This window comes from Chaetura pelagica, unplaced genomic scaffold (assembly GCF_000747805.2).
Source record: "Chaetura pelagica isolate M959 unplaced genomic scaffold, ChaPel_1.0 scaffold336, whole genome shotgun sequence".
Lineage (NCBI taxonomy): Eukaryota > Metazoa > Chordata > Aves > Apodiformes > Apodidae > Chaetura > Chaetura pelagica.
Window position 1 is genome coordinate 2,532,356 of NW_009953652.1, and position 19,251 is coordinate 2,551,606.

General features: G+C 42.7%; 1 protein-coding gene across 1 annotated transcript; it reads left to right on the top strand.

Moving 5' to 3' along the window:
• The first annotated feature begins 419 nt into the window (after positions 1–419).
• Positions 420–6,432, top strand: OTOR (otoraplin). Its single transcript, XM_010000185.1, has 4 exons — positions 420–541; positions 986–1,125; positions 2,280–2,390; positions 6,329–6,432. Exons 1-4 carry the CDS (start codon positions 424–426, stop codon positions 6,350–6,352), a joined length of 393 nt encoding a protein of 130 aa, XP_009998487.1. The 5' UTR covers positions 420–423; the 3' UTR covers positions 6,353–6,432.
• Positions 6,433–19,251: the final 12,819 nt, after the last annotated feature.

Below are 19,251 nucleotides of genomic sequence, written 5' to 3' on the forward strand. Positions count from 1 at the left end.
CTCTGCCACTGAGGGTTTACAGTCCAATGAAGATTATTCTTGTCAGTGAGCATTTGTGAAAATGAAGAGCTTGAGGATTTGCAAGGATGTAATTTCCTTTGCTGCTTATCAGGATCTGACTTAATTTTCATTCTCAAACTTTGAGGTAAGATTAAGACTACAGACAGCTACAGGATGGCTTTAAATATTTAAATAATGCAGTTGCTGATTGAAATGTTAATGCAGAATGGCTTTGAGAAGGGATTCAGTTTTGTGAGTGGACCCTGAGGTCTTCCTCCTGCTTGCAGCTCCTCTGGTGGGTTGGAATGTCACCCTGACCCCCTCCCATTGGCCCAGCTTGTTTGTCCAGGTGTCTGCCTCTTCCATAAAAGACAGGGATCACTGGGCCTGATTCACATTCGGCGAGTGCTGCAGCAAATAAAAATGACACGTGTTTATTTGTTTTTACTTTTGTGTCTTGCATTAATGTGTCCTCTTGTAACTGGAATTTTTATGGACAAACTTGCCAGCAAGAAATTGTGTGCTGATGATGACTGTGTCTGTAAGTAATTTTACTTTAATTTTGTGGATTAAATGGTCTCAAAAACTACTGTGGAGTTTGGATGTAGTAGTGTGAGGGAGAATTACTCTGCTTTTTTAGCTTTGTTATATTTGCATTGGTTTGTCAACTTCAAAATCAGAGTGTTTATGTGGATTGTCACATGCAGTTTTACTGCAGAAAGGGTTTTTCACTCAAGTGAAGTGTAGAGAGAAGGGTTGTAACTTCCACTGTGATTAAATGGCAAATTCTTAAGCCGTTACTTTGCTTACTGGAGAAGAGAAATATGAGCAGGACAAATTCTTGAAGACTTATTAATTTCAGGATAATCGACTATTGTCTGTAGAAATACCTTTACATGTGTGCATACAGATGCACATATATTTATATTTCTCTCTATGAAAGTATTTATTTTAATTCATCCACCTCATTTATTTTCTTTTCTAGACACAATTTCCCTTGCCAAAGCAGAAGAGGATTATAATGCTCCAGACTGCAGATTCATTAATATTAAAAAAGGGCAGTTTATTTATGTTTATTCAAAACTAGTGAAAGAAAAAGACTCTGGAGAATTCTGGGCTGGAAGTGTAAGAGGCAATTCTTGTGTATATGACCAAACTAAAAGTAGTTTAGCAAGCATTTCTGTCAAGAAATGGATGCTAATGCTAGCTGTTGTGAGTTTTAAAGCAGCAACTTAGTTTTCACAGAGAATGTTTGCATTTAAACTGATTGAGGAGTCTTGAGGGTTTTAATTTATTTTTTAAAATATCTTCAGTGTGGTAATTATGAACAAAACCTTAACAGAAGGGCTTGACAATTTTTTTCTGTGCCTGTTTACCAGAACTACTGAGTAGAAAGCTTTTATCACAGTTGGTCGTAAATCTCTTAAATTTAAGAGAAACAAAGATAAATATTTGCTGCTGGGCTGTATCAAAAGTGAGTCCAGCAGATTGAGAGAGGTAATTCTGCCTCTCTACTCTGCCCTGGTGAGACCTCACCTAGAATACTGTGTCCAGCTCTGCTGCCTCCAGCACAAGATGTGGACCTGTTGAAACGTGTCCAGAGAAGGGCCATAAAAATGATGCGAGGGCTGGAGCACCTCTTTTATGAGGACAGGCTGAGGGAGTTGGGGTTGTTCAACCCAGAGAAAGCTCTGGGGGGACCTCCTAGTGGCCTTCCGGTACCTGAAGGGGGCCTACAGGAAAGCTGGGGAGGGTCTTTTTACAGGGACTTGCAGTTGAGAGGACAAGAGGTAATGGTTTTAAACTGCAATAAGAGAGATTTAGGATAGAGATAAGGTGGAAATTCTTCAGTGTAAGGGTGGTGAGACACTGGAACAGGCTGCCCAGAGATGTTGGGGGGGCTCCATCCTTGGAGGTGTTCAAGGGCAGGTTGGATGAGGCTCTGAGCAAACTGTTCTAATGGGAGGTGTCCCTGACCATGCAGGGGGGTGGAACTAGGTGATCTTTGACGTCACTTTCAACTCCAAACATTTTGTGATTCTGTTATTTATAAAGCTTTCCAGATAAGCTATAGGCAGTATTAATTTACTAAATAACTGTATACTTGTATCAGAACCTGTGTTAATGGCTTGTTTCATGCACCAGCTAATTGGAAACTAGGAAATCTAAAACCAGAAAAAGAAACAGTATTAGTAACTGCTTTTGACTAAATTATCAGCTTGCTCAAACCAGATGAGCACTGTTTTAAGGTACCTAATTATACATCTCCTTGCTTGAAGGTTTATGGAGAACAGTATGAAGACCATATGGGGACAGTTGGTTATTTCCCCAGCAGTTTAGTCTCAGAACAACATGTCTATCAAGAAGCGAATAAGACTGTTCCTACAACGGTAAGGAATTTGCAAAAGCCCAGCTGGCTACATAATTATACTTGGCTGTGTAATGCTAATTTGCTGTAAAAACCAATCATAATTGTGGCAGCTGACTGTAGCATATCGCAGATGCTTAGGGATCCAATCTTTGGGCCTCTATACAGGCAAATAGCCTCAATAAATCCCTGATATAAGCTCTGGTACCGCAGGCATTACAAGTGCTGCATTAAGCGCTTGATCCTATTCGAGTTCTTATTGATTTGAATACTATTCCTTCAAGGCTATGGTATGTTTTACCCAGAGTGTTTGTGATACATTGCAGTCTGGATATTGTGCTGCCTGCTTCAATAACGTGTAGAAGTGCGCTATATTAATTGTACATATAGATGGACACACTCATGCAAAACTTCTGATTTACTGAAAGCATGCTTGCATTCTCATAACAAAGATATTGGTATGTCTACCAACAAGCTGAATTTAAAAGCTATTGAAAGCATGTTAGTGTTCTGCAAGTAAGCGGGCTGTATTTCTAAAAGAGGGATTGTCCCTGATTATGTACAGAGCTGTCTCGTACACCAAACAATTCCTAATTTTACTGAACATCTGAAACACTGCACAGGAGAGTGGAAGAGGAGGGTCCCTTCTTAGAGGCTGTTACGGTTTGGCTTACAGCTAACACTGTATTATTGCTTATGCTTAAAACAAATGGAGTAATACATTTCCAGTAATTACCTTCATCAATATTGAATATTTAGCTATATGCTGTTTTGAAGTGTATGGGAAAATACCACAATTGGTGCTTCAGTCTTGAAATCATATATATAGAATTTTTAATCCCAAGTCTGAATTTGGGTTTCATTAACATAGAGAAATTAAGTGAAAGGAATTATTTTGTTTCATGTTAATACTTCCTAGGGTTTGTGTTACAATGTGTCAGACAAGCTTTATTTGAGGAAATGTGAATCTCAGGTAAGTGATTGCTTTTCTTGACAGTATGTTAGGTTATTCTGAAATTGGCCCAAAAGCATTGCAGCAATTAATTAGTTGCAGAACATGAAAGAATTAGTAAAATACGTTTTTAAGCTCTTTTCTCAACAATATGACAGCCAGTCTGCTGCATGGGAAGCTGAACTGGTAGCAGAAGAAGGTTAAATCACTGTCTTAGTCTGCAGGCTGACTTTGGGTCTATAAAGTTCTGCAAAGCAGAACTTCAATTAGAATGTAATTTTCTTTTGCTTAACTAGTAACAGAGACTTTCACAGTCATTTCACCCATACTTCACATTCCTGCTACACAGTAATTTTGCAATGAAAACGAAGGGCAGTACAGATCTTTTCTATGTTCTACTGCTCCCAGTTCTGTGTTGCAAGTGTGACCTTAAGGATCTGACTGTCACGGTTTGACTCAGGATCGGCAATTAAACCAGAGAAGAAAATGCTCTTGATCCCCTCCCCCTCACTGACTCAGGTTTCTAAGTTCACATTTAAAACAGTCTACAGGCCATCTTGACCAGTCTATGTATGGGGATGCTGCTTGCTCCAGAAATGTTCCTTGAAGGTGCTGTTTAATACAGAGCTATTGCTGCACACCACCACAGATACCCCTTCCATCTGCAAGTCAGAAGCTGGTCTCTTGTTCACAACCTTCCCTCAGTAGCTGGCAGTGGTTTTGATTTGCTTTCCTGGCCTTGCACCTACAAAGCCAATATTGGTGTTACAATGGGTTCTCTTGGGGAGGGGTTGCCATTTATATGAGGGGACCTGATGATGCCCAAAGCTTAACAATTAATCAGCATGCAACACTTGATCGAAGCACTGGGTGGCACACACAAATGGCTTTGCATGGAGGGATAACTGATGGGAAACTTGATGTGGAAAAGTATTATGGGGAGGAACCAGCTGCACTGGAGAGAAGACTGAAGGAGGACATCAACGTGGGGCCCCCTGTGTCTCAGATCCTCCTTTAATTAATTTTATTTTAGTTATTATTTTTATTTTGCCCCACCAAAGTAACTTTCACTGTTGGAGTCAACATATGCCGTTAGCATTTCTGCTTGTGAACTTCTGTCATGTCCCACAAGGTGAATATGGCTAGGGTTTCCCAGAGGTGGGTGTTGATCCAGGGAGATTTGGATCCAGTCCTCCTCTCTTAATTAATCTCTTCTAACAACCCATTCAGCAAGATTAAGCTCAGGAGTTCTCTGCGCAGTACTCTAAGGGTAAGACCATTACCCTGAAGGCTTTCAGAAAACACACCTTTACTTAAAATTGAGTAAGATTATAAAGCTTGTCAAAAGGAAACACACAACACTATCACTCTGAAAGCAACAGATTACAACGAGCAGAATTTAGCAAAATGGTACTCTCAAAACAACAGATTACAACTGGAAAAACTTAGCAAATTAGAAACTGTTACCCCTATGTGCTGAGAATAAAGTTAGAAAGAGAGAGAGACAGAGATGAAGAAAGAGTGGATAGGAAAGATATCACCACCCTTGGATCCAGCAACAATCTTGGCATGATGTTGTGGTCCTTGGATGGCAGGCGCACCCTGAGCATTTTGAGTCTGCCTCTTTTATGGCACTTGGCCCCGTCTCTCCAGGTGTGGCTCAGCCTACTTTGTGCAGGCTCAGTGTTGGATTTGGAAGTATTCTGGAAATGAGTTGGTGGGGCATGGGGGCCCAGGTGATCACTTGGCCCCCCCACATCTGGGTTGACTGAGCAATGACCTTTATTTTCATGCATGCACTCTGTCCTTAAACAGGAAAGTGGTATTTCACAAGGTGGCCCTGTGCCTCCATGGGGTTCCTCTTGTTGGCAGTGTCCCATTTATCATGGTGGCTGCCAAAAGAGGAGCTCTACTTGCAAGGACAGTGTCCAGTTTTTCAGGGTGGTTACTAAACAAGGGGCTTTCCTTGTAAGAACAGGGTCCAGGTGGTTATCAAATGAGGCCCCCACCCGAGCACAATGCTCAGTTTGTCAGGGCAGCTGTTTTGAGATAATTATTTTTTTCAGGACTCGACAACTTCTCAGCATCCTTTTGTGCAGCTCTGGGTTATCCATGCCTGTTTGTTGCTGTTTGAGCAATAAATCTTAGATTTTTTTGTTTGTTTTCAGCAGTGCTGCTACTTCTGAACCATTGAATCACACTGAGTACAATAGACTCAACACAGTAGATTGTGTGCACTACAAAGCGGTGTTGGATTGCCTGCCTTCCCTCGATGACTTAAAATTGGCCATTTGCTGGCTAAGATGAGGGTACTTTCATTACCAATGAGCATCTGTTCCCAAACAGCTCTCTGTCTTCTGCTTCCAGGGGAAGCCTATATATGATACACTGGTCGAATGTAAATGTACAGTTCGAGCACCACAGTGTGATAATTCTCTGCAGCAGAATCAAGATCTACATAGCCATATAAGATAGTAACAGGGATTTAGATGAAAACAATATACTGTGGAAGTCTACCCCATGGTGGAAGTTTTCCAGCAAAACACTGGGATTTATTTTCTAGTCACATTTCTCCATAACAAGTGTATTGCACAGCCTCAGCCTGTTTAATGCGTCCTTTTAATGTGTGATTAGCAACTGTTTAAGGATAAAGGGTTACATTTGACTAATAAATCCAAGTACAGATGTGGGAATACAAAACCAAAAAAGGACACAAAGGAATAATTTGAAATTAGTAGAAGTGGTATTGCCTGATTCACTTTAAAAATCTTTGTCAGGAGCAGATAATCACAGCTGTGCAAAAGGAGTCAAAAGACAAAGGACCTTTTACTTTTCCAGAATTCTGTGAAATTAGTTGATTTAGAGAACATACTTTGAGTATTATGGTGTAGTTTGAGTGCAGTATAGTGTATTCAGTGTTTGCATCTACTGATGTACCTTTAGGGGGTGATAAAGGAAAGTTAATCCTTCAATTTCAAAAGCTCTTTTCTTTTTACTCTCTTTTTCAGGACATTGATTTCTTCTGTGAATAGCACTGAAGGCGGTCAGGTAATCTCTCAGCTGCTACCAAGCAAAGCTGTCAGGAGGAAACCTGGACACCCTCCCTGAACACGCAGCCCTTCTGTAATAAATGTTTGTGAAACAAAACAAGTTTTCTTTTAAAGGAAGTGATTTGGGATGAAGAAATAGTCTCACACAGGATTTGTTCTTTAGAATTTTTTTACGTGCATACACTTTGTTATTTTTTAATAAACATACTAGCCTTTGAATCGTTGTAGGTCTGTGTGGTATAAATATGTTATGTGTAGGATTAGATGTGCATTCTTGACCTGCATTTTCCTGTCCTAACTTTGCACCATGTATTAGACATTATAAATACCTTCCTTGTGTGAGTCATCTGTGACTCACTGGAATAAATAATTTTTGTTGCAAGAGCTATCCAAGAACTGAAAATTCACCAGTAACTAAATATGGGCTTTAGAAGTGTGTCAAAAAGAGTGTCTCACTGGTTGTGTGTGCTGGTAGGGGGTATGCTCGGGGTGAAACCGTGGCTCAGAGCTGTGGCTCAAGCAGAAGGATGGGGTAAGGCTGGGCTTGGTGCCCACCCGAGGCCTCCCTGGCTTGGAGGGAGCACTGTGCCCTGCTGCTCCCCCGAGCGCTGGTACGGCAGATATTTAGCCCTTGCTGAATGTGGGAAGTACAAGAATCGGAGGTATCCTGTGATTAAACTGTCTGAAAGGAGGTTGTAGAGAGGTGGGTCCTGGTCTCTTCTCCCAGGTAACAGAACAAGAAGTAATGGCCTGAAGTTGTGCCCGAGGAGGTTTAGATTGGGTATTAGGAAAAAATGCTTCACCGAAAGGGTTATCAGGCACTGGAACAGGCTGCCCAGGGAAGCGGCAGAGCCACCATCCCTGCAGCTGTTTAATAAGCCACGGTGGTGCTGAGGGGCATGGTTTAGTGGCGGCCTTGGCAGTGCTGCTTTATTGGTCGGACTGGATGATCTTAAAAGTCTTTTCCAACCCAAACGATTCAGTGTTTCTGTGACCCCTCTCTGGCTCCAACAGCCGCACGGCCAGCGCTGGGGCGGTGTGGAGAGTCCCACTCACTGAATCGGGGGAAGAAGTGGAAATGTTATTCTTTATTTTTATTTTTTTACGAAAGCTCACGTTTCCCAAGGCAGGGAGGGGAGCCGGAACACGACTCCCAGTGCTCTCTGGCGGCAATTCCAGAGGGCGGGAAGCGGCTCCAGCCCGGCGGGCACAGAAGCCTCCGGGAAGCGCCCTGGGCAGGCACCAGGAGCCGCAGGGCTGAGCCGCCTTCCTGCCCACGGGGCGGCAGGTCGTGTCACTCGGTGTTCAGCCTGCCCGTGGCTGGAAGCCGTGTTGGTGTTCGGCCTCCCTGCTGCCTTAGCGAGGCCTTGAGGCAACATTTAGTTGTTTTGAGGAGGTCGGATGACATAACGCTTTAGGACTAGCAGTACTTGGATTTGACAAACACCTCTGACAGAGCGAACAGTTACTTTCCGTCAACAAAAGTGTATTCTTTTGGCTGGATGGCTCCCAGTCAGCATGGCTTCCTGGGAGGAGGTGTTTGCAGTTGCCTGCATTCCTTTCGGATAGGCCCGGTGGGAACGCATCCTGTACCTGGTCACGCGTTAGGAGCTGTGGGTACCAGGAGAGTTAAGTGTAGCAGGAGGTGCTTGCAAACGGCAACACAAAATACACTAAATTGCACTGTGGATATCATGAATGGAAATTGTGAGGTGAGATTTGGCACTTAGTGGAAAATAGGAGTTCTCCTCAAACGATCAGGTAATTGCTTACTGTTATTAAGATGTCCAGTAATAAATGGATGTGTAAAAGGCAGATATAAAAAGCTTTATATACATTTCTCCACAAAGCTACTGTCCTTTCTTTCTCATTTACAGTGCAGGAACTCCAGTCGAGGAGAACTGGCCTTTCTGTTGCATAAAGTGAGAGCAGTGTTTTTAGTTTTTAACACTGCACTTAATCCATAACCCATGTTCTTGTAAAGAAAAGCTTGCAGACAAAACTGTTTTCAGCCCCTCTTTGCTCCTCAGCCAGCTTGTACGAGCTATGGATCCTTCAGGATAGCAAAGCAGAGAACACTTTCAGTGCAGGATGCATACAACAGAGAATGGGCATACGTATATTATCCTTTTTGAGCTTGCACAAAGGGCAGCATTTGGAGTATCCGTGAAAAACAGCCTGTTACGACTCCTTTGGCAGTTACAGCAAGTCTGGGCCCTTGTGGCAGAATGTGGGCAATATGTATTTATTTCTTCTGGGCTTTTTCCCTGGCTGCCATCAGAAGCCCTGCTCTGTGGTGATCTCTTCTGTGCAGAAAATAACTCAGCAGGCTTTCCAGGAGCATCAAAGACTATCCTTCCTACTTGAAAATCTAATTATGAGGAAAGTAAGATAAAAGTTCACTTTGTGGAATTCGTAAAGCATCTGGCTGTGAAAAAGCATTGGACTGGCAAAGCTACTTGTCTACTGAATTCAGTCTCTAATCTGCAACTGTTGGATGGTTTCCAGTCTAATGAAGCTTTATAGCGTCTTTTGTCTGCACAATGTCACAGATACTAGTTTTATACATCCACATTGTGTAAAACTGTCATCTTACAAGTACTGGTGACCTACGCTACAATTCAGACTCTGGTATGATAGACTAGATAAATTTATAGCTTCATGTGATGTTTTGGCAAGATCCTGTTTTTAGTTGTCCAAAGGAGAATTGTGACTTCATTCATTAGTCACCAGGGACATGATACAATGAATGCAGCCAATTCCTGATCTTCATGACCATTTGAGCAACCCGGTCTACTGGAAGGTATTCCTGCCCATGCAGGGGTTTTGGAACTAGGTGATCTTAAAGGCCCCTTCCAACCCTAGCCATTCTATGATTGTCTCTCTGAAGGCAGTCACTTCAGTGTGTATATGCTACAGCAAAAAGGTATGTTGGGTAGATTTACTTTGCAAGGGATGGTGTGAGTGGTCAAAAGAGTGAAAATGCTGGTCTGACATGACAGTTTTTCCACTCCAGAGAAGATGCACAATATACTTCAGTTGTCATTTGTTCACTTGAATCAAAACAGTGCTTGGTTTTATTTCCAGTATGCCAATTTTATCATTTTAGCACAAATTTCACAATTGTTAACTTAAAAATTCCCCTTTGATAAAAATTCCCATTCCCTCATTACTACAAGAGAAAAACAAGACAATTTCCTGGGTTTAGAGGGAAGTCTCAGTTTCTGCCCTTTGCAAATGTAGAAAAGTGTGACAACCTTAATTTTAACAAGGGCACCCAGGAGAGCATGATCCCAGGCTCATAAGATGAAATCTGGGGGAAGTGAAGAAGTAGCAGGGGAGCACTGGATGTCTGTAGAAAACTTTTGAGGGCTTGCTGTTGGCAGCACTATTAATGTGAAGCTGACAGTTAAAGATCAATAGTTTTGACACTGAACAGAGATCTGCTTTCTGCATTTCACATTCTTAGGTGAAGCTTTTTTCAGAACGACACAGCTTGCCTTTCAGACCCCTAAGTGTTCATGCTGAAATAAACAGGAACTGACCTTCAGGAGAAGTGGAGGAGAGTCAATATTGTGCTAGCAGGCAGTAGAAGATGCTTTTGATTTCTAGTTTCTTTCCTTTTCCCCTACTGTGGTTATTGTTCTTGCAGTTTCTTTGTAGAAATCACAGTAGTCTCACTGTTAGTTTTAGTAATATATACAGAGTTACCTTACATGTAGTGTCCTATTTCTAAGACAAGATCTTATAGTCTGTTTCTGTTCATTTTATCCCAGCATAGGGGAAATTTACGCACAGCTTGATGTGTATTTGATCCTGTGTTTGCCGGTGTAGCAGCATTGTTGCGTGAGCATAGGGTGACATCCAGCGGCTGCTGCTTGCCTGGCTGGAAGTAGGACTCGGCTGGATTGCAGCATCACAGGGACACCCCAGCAGGGAGGGCCCTCCTCAAACCAGGGGCACAGTGAATCTACATCAGAATGCTTACAGATTTGCCCAGTCTTGAAAACCTCCAGAGACCCTCCGTAACTAATTCCTTAACTATTCTCATAGGAAATTCTTTATCTAAAACTTGTTCTTTCCCACTTGTGTCCCTCATCCCTTTTCTTCTGAAGATCAACTCAATAAAGAGTCCAGCTCCATCCACTCAATAAAAACCCCTCATAGTGACTGAGGAGCTGCTTTTGTGTCCCCCTGAAGTTGTTTCTCCCCTAGGCTTGGCAAGTGCAGCTTGCACAGCCTCCCCTCTCAGGGTTGGTGGCCCCCTGCCCATCTCAGCATGTCTCTGCAGAACATGCTGAAATTGCAGAGCCAGCAGCCAGGTTTCTGATTTGGCTTTTTGCTAACAATAAGGATGACTGAGTTTATTAAGTATTCACACATTCTTATCTAACTCTTACTTGTGACAGCACTAACATTTTATACTAGAGATTTTTTCCTAATTACTGAGACTGCCTTAAGCATCTTATTTATTATCCATCCTACTAACAATAAACAAGCCTCAGGGGTTATGGAAGATGACATGGAATTCATTCACTCGGGGCTTTCCACCTCTCATGTTCTTGCCACCAAAATTTAGCTATGCCAATGCACTCTGAGAACGAGAGCACTGTGTGCCCCTGAAGTGCTCTGGTACTGCAGTGATGAGGCAGTACATGAGGTGCCCGTGCCCACAGGGGGTGGAGTTACCAGAGCATCGGCCAACTTTGTACCACAAACTCTAGTGACAGAAAACAGCAGGCAGATGCTAGGTGCTGAATTCTTTTCTACACACAGGCTGCAGCATGAGGGCTTTGGAGGAGGGGAAACAACACCCTTTACTCCCCTGGTGCAGGAGTAATGAAGGGCTAATTGCAGCCCTGGCTGGGATCAAGGGGAGAATGAGCAACAGCTGCTGTAAAAACCACCACCTCGGAAGGGTGGGGGAGCTGCTGGGGGCTGTAAAGACATATTGAGGTAAGAGGCTAGGCTGGTAGGTAGTGCAGGGGAGGATGGGAAGTGGTGGTCTGTGCTCTCCTGTTTTCTGCCACCCAGAGTACTTTATTTGAGCTGCGTGTTGCAGAAGGAAGATATCTTTCTGATATTAATCTGAAACCTCTCATTATCTTGAGATTTAGGAACCCTTAATCTGGAGTAGCCAGGTAAAAAAAAACAAAACAAAAAAAACCCAAAAAAACCCCACAAAAAAACCTGGAGGAAGTTATTGCTAACCTTGGGGCCTGAGTTGATTCTTAGAATAGTGTTTGCTATTAAACTATTCCTGATTTATGTTTATTTACTGGAAATAACTGATTTAAGCTGAAAGACAGTTTGTCTTTCTTTCCTTTTGTCTGGCAAAGGAGAGATGCTTTATTTTCTGCTGGCTGACACTGATTTGTCTGCAGGCTTTTTTTTTCCCTTGTAGCCTCCCACCCCTGCTTGTTTTTTCTTAAACCCAACTGGTATGGCTGTGTCACCAGTCCTCAGGGTTAACTGATGGGTTTGTGGAACAAAATGGATTTCAGGTTTAGAAATTACTTTTTTTTTTTTTTTTTTTTTTTTTTCAGGTTATGTGGAAAAACCCTGCTATGGGATGGGTGAATAGTGTTATGCCAATATGAATCATGAGGAACCAGTGTGAGGCTGATTGTTCTTCCTGCTCAGGCTGAAAATACACTGCTAGCCAAAGAAAAGCAGGAGCCCAAAATTTATGGCGTTAGGTAAAACTGCATTGAATATACATATACATAATCCTTTTCCAGCATTATTTAAACAAAGGTGTGAATCTCTCTGAAGAGTATAACATTCAAAAGAACAGTTAATCCTCAACAAATACATGGACTGTAAAGTCTGTCTGACATAATTGTGTGGTAAGAATGCAGCTGAAATACATCTCTCCTGTTTTTCTTGTAATGCTTGTTTTCATGTGCTCTATAGCAAAGCACTGCCTATGGTCAAGACTTCAAGCAGTGACAATGATGTTAAGACTTGTTGGAGGGTTTCATCAAAGTTTTTTTTACAAACAAGGGGGAATTTCCATAAAAAGTTATTGGGCTTTGCTACTATTTGTTTTGCCACAGGAGTATGTAATATAGCTTAAGGGGTGGACTAAGCTTGGGTGTGTAGGATTCAGCTGTTACTTGGGTTAGGTTTTTTCCTTCCCTATGGCATACTTTTTGAACAGCAGCATGAAAGAGAAGAGTTGCTATTCCATTTGCTGCTGGCTACTGTGGGCTAGAGTATAGCCCACACCACTCAGTGTTGTGTTGTGAATTTACTGGTTTCAGTGATGTTCTGTTGGCTGAAGGTTGCTCAAGGCACACACTGACTTTCTAGAAGCAAGAGGTGGAGAAATCCCTCTGCATGCATAATAACCCAGGAGACTAGGCACTCAGCTGTGATATCAGAAAATCCTGTTTCTGATTCCTGGTGGTTAAAACTCTGACTAATGGCATACTACTTGTCCTCACTTCTGAAGGTTACTGGGACAATTGAAGTATTGGCAATAGAACAGGATGGTTCCCAGTTATGGTGCAGAAGAGAGAAAGTCTTCAGTAAGTTTCACAGGAGAAAAACTACTTCCTTCTGAGTTCTAGTGGATTTCTTGCAATGAGTGAAATATGTATTAGCTGTTCCAATGATTGATTTCTTACAGGTGATGTAACTACCAATGCATTCTTGTTTATTCTTCTCTTTGGAAACAGTGACACAGCTTTTTGTAAACTAAGTGTAGCTGACTTGATGCCTGGGTTCTTTAGGCAGTCTCTAGCACTTTGAGCTTGGTAAAAAAGTTTAAATTGTTAGCACTGGTCTAATTTAGAGTCAAGCTATTTTAACATACTGTACAGCGTATATTGATCATGGTGCCAGCCAAAGCATTTAACTTGTATTTCTTTGATAAGCAAATAGCTCTCTGCAATACTCCACAAGCTGTGCCTTGACATATCTAGAAGATGTAATAGAGAAATTTAAAACTGTCTGCTTTAAGGATATCCATAATTATCCTCATAATTTTGTATTGCCCCTTAAAATAATAATTGCCAGTGATTCAAAAGGCAAGGGAGCTCTGAGAAGAGCGATGAAGTAGTAATTCCTGGGGGAAAATGAGAATAAAGAGCTGTTGCAGTACGTGAAATAATATGACAAGAAGATACAAAGTCACTATGACTTTGTTATTCCACTACACTGTATAATAGGAAGCGGTAGAGAGTTGGCAAAACTTATTCGGGCTATAGGTTCTTCTTAAGATTGTGCAAGTAGAGAAGTTAAGCCATATATGGCGGAGCAGACCTTCCCAAGTAGCTGATAATTGCAGTTGGTTTCCATTTCTGTTGTAAACCCATTTCTTGTGTCTTTTGCTGTTTGTTTAATCTGGCCTCTTATTGTCCTGTTGCCCTTTCCCTTCGGCATATACTCATCTTGCTAGAATTAGTATTTTACCCTGAGTTTTGTGGGAGGAGACAGTGAATGTTAGAACCTGGGCTCAGTCCTGTGCTTTTTCAACAGGAAAAGTTGCATATAGAAAGAGCCTTATGTCATTAGAACTAATCAATAGAGGGAAGGCAGTAAAATCTGTCTCTAAGGCATTGCCACCACCTCCTTCCATGGGGAAGACACGGTTTTCTGCCAGAACAAGTTCAATATGCTTTCACTAGTTTGTGGTTTGTTTGTACTGTAGAATTGTAAGCAGGTGCTCTGTGTTCTTAAGTGTTTGAACAGCCATCTTTTTTTCCAATTACAAAGCTGTTCAAAACACTGCGCTTTTTGGTGTCTTTGTTATAAGGATGAGAGGAAAGTGCAGAATGAAGTAACTATTCAAGGATACTCAGAACAGCTGCAGCAGAAAATTAATTGTTCTGTGGTTCAGGCTGTTAAGCTAGGTCATCCTTTGCTGTTGGCAGCATATGTGTGTTAGGACATAATATGCTACAGCAACTTCTGCTTAGCTTGTGTTTTCATCTGTGTGGGTTAGCCACTCTTGGGCACTAGCAAAATATTGAGTTGTTTAGAAGGTCATACAATTTCTGAGGAAGTGTTAGTGTGTGATCATGCTTTCTGAAACTGCTTCAAATTGCTTGAACATAGGGAGTCTTGCAGGCTAGCTCTGGAACTTTTTCAGAGAAGTGGTATTGTACTATTATCTTGCTAGTAGAGTTTATGGAAAGGAAAAAAACTATTGTAGAAAAATGCTTATTGTTACTCTTTCTGCAAGCATGCATGATGATTGTTTCTCACCCTCTCCCTGTCAACAAAACACTAGTGTAATTGTTAGTTGAACAGTGAGTGGTGGATGTGCTCTACTCTGTTCTACCTTGAGCTGATTGTGGTACTGTAGCTGTGCTGAAACTTAAATCTGGCAGTAGGAAGACTCCTGACTTCAGGGTGCAGAATGTGGCTTTTTAACTTTGTTCAAATTGGTAGCTGCTGGTGGCTGGTTGTATGTGAAGAGCAGCTGGTGTGACTGGGAAAACTGTCAGCTTTTCAAGTCTTTCTTTGTGGGAGGCACGGTGCAGTATGGGTTAGATGTCTCCATGATATGGAGCTCATTGCTCTGGATTTCAGTTGGTATTGCAATGCAACTTAAAGTAGCAGAGTTCTGTATACTTAATGCATGACACCATGCTCATCTCAGTGCAACCATCATGAGGTTCCCACTCAGAAGCCTTGTTGTTTTCTCCATCTACTTGCAGGCACAACCTGGTCTGTTCTTTCTGAAATCAGTTTCTTCAATTATTATTATATTTTTCTTCTTTTTTATGTAACTTTTTTATTTGTAAAAAAGATGAAGCTTACCTGCAGCCATATATTTCTAGTAATAGACTAGGGAACAAACAGACAAAAATCTCTCCCTGCTGTTTCTGGCACAATTTTCTTTGGGGTGGGACTTGCACCTTGCATCTATTCCCCCACTGGGGTTGCTGTGATGCACTTGGAACAAACAATTATTGCTGCTCTGTCTCTACTAGGATAAAACCATTAATATTCAACGACTAACATGAATAATGGTAACCTTAAATAGTTTTGCTAGCTTTTGCTTTAAAAGGTTTTAATTTTTACCCCTCTTATCATCTTTGATACTACCGTCAAATTCCTTTTCTAATAATGTTAAAAAAGCAATATAAGTGAGTCCCCCCTTGTTGTAGTTCTTGAGAACATCTTAAATAGTCTCAGATCTATGGGCAAGGAGAAACCATTGGCCTCTCATCATATTCCACAGTAGTTTCTTCACTGAAGCTCTACTCAGCTTCACAGAACTATCCTCAGTCCCCTTACCACACAAAGATCTGGCTTTCCTCAAGATACAGCTTGTTCCACACATACCGTGAACACTTTCTCTACTAACCCCTTTTTTGTCAGCATGGCTATCACGGGCATCTCACAGGAGTGCAGACTAAAAAACCTACAGAAATACAATCAGCCATGTTTTCTAACCCCAAGCGTATCCTTGAATAGATTTAACTCTTCCTACAACTGGTGCTTTTTCTAAACTAGAAGTGCCAAGTTGGATGTGCACACAAGCTGGCCTCTTCCACATTTCTCAAACTACTGAAAGGAAGAGATTTCAGGCAACTCTACCACCAAAGAGAAAATTAAATGTCTTTGCAGAGCTGGCTGCAAGCCCAAAATGATAGCAAGCTTTGATAGCTAGTGTCAACCACCCCCTCAAATTGTTGAGGAGAATGTTCTCTTATTTCTGATCTTAACTGTTGGAGGAATAACTGTTTGAAGGCAAATCCTTCAAGAGGAAGAAGTTTGCTTAATCTGTTTTTAGATGGCTCTTTTCTCTGCATCAGTCAGCAAGCTGAATCAGAGGAGTCAGAAAATCAGCTGAGAGAGAGAGGTGTGCAATAGATTGTTCTGTGTGTAGGAATGTCTTAGTCATGACCCTCTTACTGAGACTGCACTGTGGACTGCTAATCCATTCCTTCAGATGCTTAGTAGACATGTAGAGTACAGGATGTGCCTCTTGTGCAGCCCTTCCTCACCTCCTTTGAAAATGGGTAGAGACCCTATTCTGCACAAACCTCCTGCTCAGTCTCTCTGTTACAATAAAAGTTTGAGTAATGCAGAATTAGAAGACTTTTGGTGTCTAGTGACTAAAATGCGTTGTTTCGGAGGCCTCAGGAGGGAAACTGAAATGAGGAATATATTTTTAAAAATTCTTGTGATCTGTTCTGTGACACATGGTGCTACCCCTATCCAGCTTTGAACTGACATAAGGACTTCTTCAAGGCATAAAATTAGGCTTCTAGATCAATTAAGTTGTTTTGCAAATCTAGTGTTATTGTTCTCCTTGTGCTGGAGAGTCACAAAATTTATTAAGCAGGCCATTTGTTTCTCTGAGCTGTATGTGGTGCAAGGTGTATTAAAGATTCATTTTGTGTGCTTTTTTTTATTTCTAGGGCTCTTAACATGACAGTTGATTAATTTCTGCCTCAGTCTGCTGCTGTAGATGGCTGCAGAGACTGTTCTGTAAAACTTCTGTAAGTCCACTTTTCTTGGACTGCTAGAACTTAGGAATATTCTGTTTCCAATTTAACAAGCTAACTACCTACAAGATAATGCTTGAGTATCTTTCCTGGTGCAAATTAAGGACTCAGCCTTGTAGACTTACTGCAGGTAACTATCACCTTATTTGAGTAACTGACTGGAATGCTTTTGGAATATGCTCACAGAACATTTGTTTTGTAAAACCAAGTGATGATTTATGGACTGAGTTGCACTGTTGAGGCACTCCCAGTTTAAATTCTTCAGGAGCCAGGATTATGTGGACTTTTAAAATGACAGTTTATGAATTTGAGTAGGTATGGCCCAAGCATGGGGAAAGATTTTGTGTGGCAACAGGTGGCTTACTTGGATTATTGATTCATGGATTTCTGATTGCAAAGACTAGAAATCTGCTGATAAAGGACAAGAAATCACATTTGGTCTTTCTGTGTATTGGACAAGACCACCCCAGCTAAATGTTATCTCTGTTTTCATCGTTCTTGCTGTTTCAAAGATCTGTCAAAGGTTGGCAATGTTAAGGTTAACTGCAGATTTCCCAGGAGATATACTGACAAGAGCTGCAATAGCAACATGTGCATCTACTTCATAGAACTGTGTTGGTAATCTGATTCTCAGACATTTGTTGATATGCAGTTTAAAATCTCTTTCTGAAAGTTTCCCCATAACTTGCTTCTCACTAGGCTTACGTAGTTCCTAGGTTAGGTAGAATTTCTTGGCCCTGAGGCAATTTTGTCTGAGAAATTGGAAGTGGCTATTGCTGAAGGCTTTTGAGGCAATGGAACAGAGTTCAATTTGAGAACAGAGGCAAGACCTCTTTGCATAGAGCACCGTGTGTGTGGGGGGGAGGTCTCCATCTTCGTAATAGACAGGCCGCTGAAGATTCAGTTACTTTGCTTTAACCTCTGGGTGCTCAAGAAAGGAACTTTGCAGGCTATTGTAATGTGAATTATCCATAATTCTTAGCATCTGATGCACCAGTTTACAGCTTGTACTTCATGTGCAGGTCTGTCTCCTCCAGCATAATAGACTGGGAGAGGAAGGTGGCACAGGGAATTTGTACCCAGAGATCTTCAGTTTAAAGGAACTGGGCCTAGAATATTTGCACCTGTGTGTACATCTGTCTGTACTTGTCCCTTGCAATTTTTTTGTTTCTTTTTGGCTTATGCTTCCCTTTCAGGCTGTATCTACTATGTCATGGCATCAGTATCAGATGCAGTATTGATTTAATTCAAGGAGATTAATTTGGGCTCTGCAGTATTACAAGCCAATAAGCTGCTTACAGGTGAAAAGGTTTAACAGTCCTTCTCTCGCCGCAACCAGCCGGGCCCCAGGGCTTCGCACGGCTCCCATTCCTCCGTGTCTTCAGGGGCGCGTGGGCACTCATCCCGCTCCTGGGGCGACCGCGGGCGGCGGGGCCGAGCACCGGAAGCGGAAGCCTGCGACGGGTCCTGGGGGGATGACATTTCTTAATGAGTTTGTAGACCCTCTTCAAGTTCCGGCCAACTTTCCAACCAAATCTTACACCTCACTTCTTGAAAGCAGCGCGTTTGACGGGGCGGCTCCTGGGATGGGACGGGACCGGCAGCGGTGGGATTCGAACCCACGCCCCCGAAGAGACTGGAGGAATGGGAGCCGTGCGAAGCCCTGGGGCCCGGCTGGTTGCGGCGAGCGACCCCACGGATAAACAGTCCTCCTCTCGCCGCAACCAGCCGGGCCCCAGGGCTTCGCACGGCTCCCATTCCTCCGTGTCTTCAGGGGCGCGTGGGCACTCATCCCGCTCCTGGGGCGACCGCGGGCGGCGGGGCCGAGCACCGGAAGCGGAAGCCTGCGACGGGTCCTGGGGGGATGACATTTCTTAATGAGTTTGTAGACCCTCTTCAAGTTCCGGCCAACTTTCCAACCAAATCTTACACCTCACTTCTTGAAAGCAGCGCGTTTGACGGGGCGGCTCCTGGGATGGGACGGGACCGGCAGCGGTGGGATTCGAACCCACGCCCCCGAAGAGACTGGAGGAATGGGAGCCGTGCGAAGCCCTGGGGCCCGGCTGGTGGCGGCGAGAGACCACCCGGAAACGAGGGGCCACTCGTGGACGCCCTGGCAGTGTTTATAAGACCCCCAGTGGGGAACAGGTGAGCTCAAAGAAAGAGATGAAGCCGTTCCTGGAGCCTGGGGTGGACCTGCGCTACTTCAACTTCACGACTGGGCAGGACCAGCCCGATTGATGGATCCCCTGGTATTAACTAACCAGGTGGCCTTTGCCAAATTTTTTATCCCAGTTTTTGAAAGTTCCACCACCCATTGCCTTCAGGGTAGCCTTCAACAGACCATTGTACCTTTCAATTTTCCCTGAGGCTTGTGCATAGTATGGGATATGGTAGATCCATTCAATACCA